General features: G+C 47.5%; 1 protein-coding gene across 2 annotated transcripts in view; it reads right to left on the bottom strand.

Moving 5' to 3' along the window:
* LOC144124697 (uncharacterized) overlaps positions 1-7923 on the bottom strand; it is a 61351-nt gene extending 53428 nt beyond the window's left edge. Inside the window, exons 1-2 of one of the 2 annotated variants that reach the window (XM_077657539.1) lie at positions 7729-7923; positions 5331-5500 (exon numbers count right to left, since the gene is read on the bottom strand). In XM_077657539.1, the coding sequence (XP_077513665.1) occupies positions 5331-5500; positions 7729-7790 (232 nt within the window). In that variant the 5' untranslated portion in view covers positions 7791-7923. Of the gene's footprint in view, positions 1-162; positions 326-4692; positions 4843-5330; positions 5501-7728 lie in introns of those variants that run through there. The other variant, XM_077657538.1, reaches the window with a different exon arrangement.
* Positions 7924-8394: the final 471 nt, after the last annotated feature.

Here is an 8394-nt window from a genome sequence, read left to right on the forward strand (position 1 = left end):
TTCCATATTGGCCGTGTATGCCTTCTTACGGTTTTTGGCTGAACTAGTTTGACGCGCCGTATTTTTTCAGGGCAACCTTCCCAATGGACATTAAAACTCCCATGGACGTCCGCAGGACGTCTAAGGGACTTACAGTTTTTATAGGGTTTCCTCGAGGCTCACTTTTTTCCTCGTGCTTGGCCAGCGCGGTTTCCACTGTTCCATGCATCCGGTGTCTCAGGCGAAGGATTTCGTCGACCGCCACATGGACACACGAAGCACTGGCTGCTGCGTTGCATGCTCCGACCGCTGCTGGGCGCCGTGACCGGCTTACCACTTTGGAGAACTGCAGCGGAGCGCACGCCCTTTTTGGGCTGTACTTGCGCATTTACTGTACATTGCACATTAGACTTTATATTAACTCTGTCGGGCACCGCGCCCGAAGTTCTGGACGCGAATTTTCAAAAAAATTTTCGAAGCGCCCAGAACTGTCTTCATGATGTCAGTCAGTCATCACCATTATCAGCAGCCTGGCTACGCCCACTAGAGGGCAAAGGCCTCTCCCGTGTCTCTCAAATTAACCATGTCCTTTGCCGGCTGCGCCCACCGTATTCCAGCAAACTTTATAATCTCATCCGCCCACCAAACCTTCCACCGTCCCCTGCTACGCTTGTCTTCTCTTAGAATCTACTCCCTCACCATTAAGGACCAGCGATTATCTTGGCTTCGCATTGCATGCCCTGCCCAAAGCTCATTTCTTCGTCTTGATTTCGACTAGGATGTCATTAACACGCGTTTGTTCCCTCACCCACTCTGCCCGCTTCCGGTCTCTTAACGTTACACCTATAATTTTTCATTCCATGGCTAGCTGCGTTGTCTTAACTTAAGTTGAACCCTTTTCTTTAGCCTCCATGTTTCTGCCCCGCACGTGATTACTAGTAAGATACAGCTCTTTTATACTTGTGTTTTGAGGGATATTGACAAACTGCCATTCACGATTCGAGACAATCTGCCATATCCGCTCCACCCCATTCTTATTCTTCTACTTATTTCCCTCTCACGATCAGGATCAGCGGTCACTACCTGCCCTAAGTAGACGTACTCCCTTACCACTTCCAACACGTCGCTATCAGTTGTGAACTGCTATTCCCTTGCGAGACTGTTGAGCATTAGTTTCGTTTTCTGCATGTCAATTTTTAGTCGCACCATTCTGGTGTGCCCGTCTAACTCATTGATTATGCTTTGCAGTTCGTCCCCTCAGCGACTTAGCAAGGCAGCAAGATCAGCGAATGGAAGATTACTGATGTATTCTTCATTGGCCAAAAACATTGGCCCGATCGTGTCTTCCTGCCCGTAATCCTTCCTGATTGGAATTTTATTGCTGACTTTATGGAGGACTATGGTAGCTGTGCAGTCGTTATAGATATCTTCCAGCATTCTCACATAAGACTGTTCTCCATCCTGACTCCATGCTTGCATGACTGCTGAGGTCTCCACTAAGTCAAATAATTTCTTGCAGTCAATGATGGCTATATATAGGAGTTGGTTTTATTCCGCGCATTCCTCTATCACCTGATTGATAATGTAAGTGTGGTCTGTTGTTGAGTATCCTTTTCGAAATCCTGCCTGATCATATGGTTGATTGCAGTCTAAGGTTGTCCTGACTCTATTAGCGATAACCATAGTAAATGCCTTGTAGGCAACAGACAGTAAGCTGGACGGTCTGTAATTTTTCAAGCTCTCGACGTCCTCATTCTAATAGATTAGGACGATATTAGCGTTCTTCCAAATTTCTAGCTGGTACGCTCGAGGTCATAAGTCAATGCGTATACAGGGTGGCTAGTTTTTCTAGCACAATCTTCCCCCCTCCGTCCTTCAACAGATATGCTGTTACCTGATCCTCACCAGCGGCTTTTCCCCTCTGCATTGCTCCTAAGGCTTTCTTTGCTGCTTCTTTCGTTACTGGTGGGATGTCCCACTCCTGTGCGCTACTGACTCTCTCATTAACTCTCTGATTACATTGGATACTGTATAGATTTGCATAGAACGCATCGGCTACTTTAAATACATTGTGCATATTGCAAATAACATTGCCCAGTTTGTCTCTTAAGGCATACATCTGGGTTTTACCTAAGCTTAGTTTCCTCTTCGCCGCTTTTAGGTTACCTCCATTATTTACAGCCTGCTCGATTCTCCATACTAAGCTTCCTTATGTCGGCTACCTTGCGCTTATTTATTAACTTTGATAGCTCTGCCAGTTCTATTCTGCCTGTGGGGTTAGATGCTTTTATGCCTTGGCGTTTCTGAATCATATCTTTCGTCTCCTGAGATAGCTTGTCGGTATCTTGTCGAACCGTCCTATACCGCCGACTTCTGCGCACTCCATGACGATAGCTGTGAAATTATCGTTCATTGTTTGAAGATTAAGATCGTCTTTCTTAGTGAAAGCTGTTCTGCAGCGATATTCTTAACTCCTGTACTTTCCCTCTTGCCGCTAACTCATTAATTGACTTCCTCTTCACTAGCTTCTTCCGTTCCCTCTTCAAGTCTAAGCTAATTCGAAGCCTAGCCATCATCTATAGTCGCTACAACGCACCATTCCGAGGAACTCCACATCATGTACGATGCTATATAGCGTGAGACCATAGTACAAAGTCTAATTCATTCTTAGTTTCACCTTTGGCGCTCTTCCACGTTCACTTCCTTTTTCCTGTTAGCGAAAAAAATCATTCATGATTCATAAATTATTCACGTATGCAAACTCTGCTAATAACTCTCTCCTGCTATTCCTAGAACCTATCCCATAGTCGCCCACTTCCTGGTCTCCAGCCTGCTTCTTGCCTACTTTGGCACTGAAGTCACCCATCAGCACAGTGTACTGCGTTTTTATTTTGCTTATTAGCAATTCCACGTCTTCATAGAAGCTTTTGACAGTCTGGCCATCACGGCTAGATGTAGGCGCGTAGGCCTGTACCACCTTCTGTCTGTATAAGCTTACAAGGGTAGACGAGCGGGCTACTTGGTGATTCATACTTCTTTTTAACAGCGCAAAAGACGCGGACGCTGAAGGGACAAACAGGGCACACACAGCGCTGACTCTCAACTATGTTTATTAATGAAATTTGCATGTATATACAGAGATGGCTTGGTGTGCGACAAGTGGAAAACAAATACAGTGCGCAAAAAGATCAGAAAGAAAAATTGGCAGTGGCTTAGCTCGGCTATGCCAGGATATACGTAGCGAAAGCTAAGGCATAACTTAGTTAGCCTTGGTTAATCTTGATTAACCACGTGATTCGTCACGTGGTTGGTCACGTGGTGCGGTGCGACCACGGTGGGACTGCGAGCACCGCGAAACTGCCAGTTCGTGGCCAATGTAGCTTTCGCTACAAAAATGAATGCTAATTGCGTTTCGCACGCTTATCCAAAAACGCCCGTTCTTTTCCTGATAGGGCAAGAGAAGGTGTGCCGACGCGAATGTCACCAAGAGTTAAAATCCTTTGAGCTTCAATTATTTCCCTGGTGGTTCGGTCCTTGCTTCCTTTGAAGGTTCGGCGCTTATCAAACATGGCTTTGCAGACTTTCTTATTTTCCTTTGGGGAATCGAAGCAGTGAAGCGGCAGGCTGCGGTCATTAGAGTTAGTCAAATCCCTTTTGTGTTCCCTTAATCTCTGATTCAGGCAACGCCCAGTTTGTCCCACGTACATTTTGCCGCAAGATGTGGAAGTTGATAAACCAGCCATTCAATACAATCTACAAACCTGCTTTGATGCTTTATCTTACATGCATCCCTTAGCTTAGTGACGAGACAGCTGATGCTCCGTGCAAGCTGTCTATGTTTAGCCCCATTATCACTAAGCTAAGGGATGCATGTAACATAAAGCATCAAAGCAGGTTTTTAGATTGTATTGAAAGGCTGGTTTATCAACTTCCACTAACTTGCGGCAAAATGTACGTGGGACAAACTGGACGTTGACTAAATCAGAGATTAAGGGAACACAAAAGGAATTTGCCTAACTCTAATGACCGCAACCTGCCGCTACACTGCTTTGATTGTCCAAAGGAAAATAAGAAAGTCTGCAAACCCATGTTTGATAAGTGCCGAAGCTTTAGAAGAAACAAGGACCGAACCACAAGGGAAATAATTGAAGCTCAAAACTTTTTAACTCTGGGTGATTTTTGCGTCAGCACACCTTCTCTTGCGCTATCAGGGAAAGAAAGGGCGTACTTGGATAAGCGCGCGAAACGCGATTAGCATTCATTTCTTCTCCTTTTGCGCACTGTATTTGTTTTCCACCTGTCGCGCATCAAGCCTTATTTACATATGCATGTAAATTTCATGAATAAACATAGTTGAAAGTCAGCGCTGTGTGTGTCCTGTGTGTCCCTTCTGCGTCCGCGTCTTTTGCGCTGTTTAAAAGAATTATTAAGCTTAATTACGACACTTGCGTCCGTCTCGTTAATACTATAGAATTCCTTTGTGTTGCCAGTTATATCTTGAGTGATGAGGAATCCCAAACCTAGCCCTCGTCTGTCCACTAATCCACGATAGCACAGTACCCACTCGCCTCTTAGTACTGTACACGCCTCATCTGTCCTCCTAAGATGACTAAGCCCTGTGGCATCGCATTTAATACCCGCTAGTTCTTCGAACAGCATTGCTAAACTAGCCTCACTAGATAAAATTCTAGCGTTAAACCAGTTACACGTTACCAGGTTCAGCTTCCAGCGGCGGCCTCTCAGGAGCCAGAGATTCTTAGCACCCTCCGCTGCGCCACAGATCTGACCGCCGCCTTGGTCAGTTGCTCCGCAGCCGCTGGAGACAAGGCTGAGGGTTAATTGCTGCATATACAGGATGTTTAATATTTATATGTCTGGGTTGTAAAAATTGTCCTGCGCAAACCAGTGGTCAATTTTGGCTCAAGCTCTGACCACAGCGCAGCTTATTAAAGTTAAGTTCTTGGTAAATAATTTAATAACGGAACTTGCCTGAACTGCCCAAAATCGATGAAAAACTGCAGTCGTCTGCGCACAGAATTTTCATTAAGGCGAGCGAGATAGCCGATATGAGAGGCTGCGCCCTCAGGCGAACTGCGAGGCAACCAATATCCCGGCTTGGAGCTGGGGTTGGAGGCTTGCTTTCTCGGCTTGTGTATTGTTTGATGCTTCTTCTAGGCGAGCGAAATGGGGAAGAGCTCTTTCTTTAAACCCCGAACCTATTGACTGTGTGTTCGCAATTAAACGCGCGCACAATGTGCTCATGCTCCTCTCCTCGTCCGTGAGCTCTGCCCTCTATTCTTGACCTGTTCATTAAGGTAAGCGCAAACCTGGTTGCATCGCTGCTCACTCACCGAAAGAGATCTCCGGCACCACGATGTCGGTCGAGCCGAACCGTCGCCTCTTGAGCGGAGGAAGGGCCATCGGGGGCTCCATTTGCGACGCCGTCTGTTCGACAGAGTCGCGAAAATGAAAGTGCGTTGCAGTCCCTGGCTGGCTCGTGCGTCGCGTCTGAAAGTGGGATCTGAATGGAAGGAAAAAAACGAGAGAGCGCGTGCTATCGGCAAGGGGCCGCGATAACTTCTGGTGAGCTAGTCGTCCAAAAAAACAGCTCGTGAAGCTATATGCATCGCAGATAGCCGAAGAGCAAAGACCTCGCGTTGTTTACGGATGTACCGTACTTTCTACTTTGCAGCGATATATTCCTCAGAAACCTGTTTATGAATATGCACTTCGGTGGACCCTTCAGTCAGAAACATCAATCAGGCGAGTTGTACTCTGCAGCTGGAAGGACGCAGATTAAAAAAAAACCTTTGTTTTGCTCACAGGTGCCGTTCGCGCTTCATTCCGGCCTGACTTTGCCTGGCGCCTTATTTGGTATTGGTTTCATATATGTTTCAGTTTGTGTCACGACAGCTGCCGTGCACATATTCGGATTTATTTTCGTTCCTTTTTCGAGGAGCGCGGTTAATGCGTTTTGGGGAATCCCACCTTGTATCAATAAAATAAAACGTGCATGTATATAGCAGTGCGGAATTAATGTCACAACTGCATTGAAAACGATGCGCTGCTTTCAACTGCGCTGAAGAGCGCGAGAAGCACCGCCTCGTATTGACAGGCATCTAAGGAAAACATTCATCACTGTTCCTGCTAGCACAACGAGTGCCTCGATTTATTCTGGAGGCGCCTCGCCCCGGTGCAACGTCGCCGCATGACAGCCTGCAATAAGCGCCGCTCTTGTGCATTCGAAAGGCAGGTAGGGAAGAAATGGCAACAGTCTAAAGGCTGCATGCAAAGTGGCATCGGGACACCGGAAGAACACCAAGTAATCAGTAACAGAATGGCTTGATTCTTGGCTAGTTTGTGGGATTCCGTTTGGGTGGGCTAGCTTAGACATTGGGACAAGGGCGCAGAGAGACATACAGAGCATATTGCTGACCTGTTTGTTTTTCCTGTCATGTCCCAATGTCTAAGCTAACCCACTCAAAAAGAATCAACAGCGGCCGCAATATAATCTCATTCGATGTATTTGTACACACTGCACTTCTGCTGACTGCTGGTGGCGTAAATAAAATTCACTGACCTCAGAGACCGCCAAGTCTTTCAATGTGCATTCAACTTTTTGACAGAAATGACGTAACGCACGAAGGGAGCGAGACAAGCACTGTGTTTGTATAAGCTTGGGCGGGTTGGTAATCCATTGAGTACAAACAGCGCGAACTGAGACTGAGACGAAAGGAGTCCTTGTGTGTCTTCCTTCGTCTCAGTCTTTATTTCCGTTGTTTCTATTGAGTGCGACTCATTCCCTTCGCCTCCTCTTAGCGCTCTTACGCCCTTTCCGTCAACGTGCACCAACGGCCCGTGTAAGAATTATTCTAGAATTCGGCCTTTCCTGTATGCGCTATTTTTAGTCTCTGCTCTCTGGCACTGATCCTTTGTTTGCCTGAATACTGTTTCTTTTCCGTTCTTTCTTTCTTTTATTCCATTGCCATTTTTCGTGTGCCTGCAGGCTTATAGCAGCCAAAACACGAGCGTGGTTTGACACCTGAGCGCATTTCCTCTGCCTGCTCTGTCCTTCCATCCTTCAGCATTACGTGGCGACGATGATAATTTGCGACTGCAGAAGAGAATAGTTGTGCTCCAGTAAGGTTGTCCAACGCGCAGAAAGCACGGCGGACAGCTTTTACAATTTCATTGTTTTGGTAGGGGGTTTTAGCGTCGTCGGAATCGACAGCGCTCTTTAGATTCAGAAGGAAAGGAGAAAAGGAAGAGGCAATCTGACCTCGTGCCGCCAAGAAACTTAGCCGGTGTATTGCCCTGCACTGGCAGTTGAACCGGTTGTGATCAGTGCGTTCGATATCCCAACCGACGTAACTCTGAATATTGCGCCCTTTATAAAGGTCGTCTCTGTGGCGGCTATCTGGCACGTTCGCAAGATGCGCGAGGGGTTGCAGGTACTAATTAGCCCCGAAGGAAATCGCGTGGCGCCGTTTGCCAAGGAGGCTTCGACTCGGCTGCCTCGACGAGTGATAGATGCATGGAATACTTTCTAAGTGGCAACGAAGCTCTGCCCGCTGTCACGGAAAGCATGATATAGTGAGGAAGGACGTAAAACTCAACCTTGTAAAGCGAGTGCAGCGAGATAGGTCAGGCCTAGTGGAGTAGCTGATAAAGGAATCTGCCTCGGGGTTAGCACCGATAAGAGGCGCTCCAGCAGCGCACAACAATGGGAGATAAAGAAGTACTCCTCACCCCGCGGCGCTGCGCGGTGGGCCGTTGCAGTCAGACTCTTCACGTTCGGAGGTCACTCGCATTCTAGCATGCTGCCGGACGAAACGACAAACGCAGCGGAAACACCGGAGGGAGCGCACACCCACGAGGAAAGCCCGTCAGAGGCGCAGCATAGCTTCGTGACGCACGCGAGCGCAGAGGTTGTTTTGGCTCGGTTGGCGACGTCTTTCTTGAATTGTTTTCATGCGAGGTGCAATCGGTGCTTGCAAAGTGTGCATCTTGAAGAACAGGATGGCGCCACTAGCGCGTTATCGCCCCATTCCCCCTGAACGGCGGAGGCGACTTTGCGCGAGGGCGAAGCTTGTCGACACCGCGAGATTGCCGCCATCGCGTGAAACAGCGCTCGCTACGCAGCATAAACGGCAGGCTTTTTCCTGTGCTCCGTGCCAGATGTTTTCTTTCTTTCTTTCCGGGAGGAGGACGGAGACATTAAGCCTTTAGCGCGCAGGCACATTATTTGTGCAGGTCTAGAGAGACTCGTTGTATCTTTCGGCGGTATTACATCGTTTCGGTGGCTTTTTCTTTATATTGTGACGCGGCTTGACTGCATAATGAGGAAAAGGGTATCCATGCGGCTCCGAAAGACGTTAACATCTCTTCAATACTTATTTCAATAAAGGCAATTCG

Source organism: Amblyomma americanum, chromosome 3 (genome assembly GCF_052857255.1).
Source record: "Amblyomma americanum isolate KBUSLIRL-KWMA chromosome 3, ASM5285725v1, whole genome shotgun sequence".
NCBI lineage: Eukaryota > Metazoa > Arthropoda > Arachnida > Ixodida > Ixodidae > Amblyomma > Amblyomma americanum.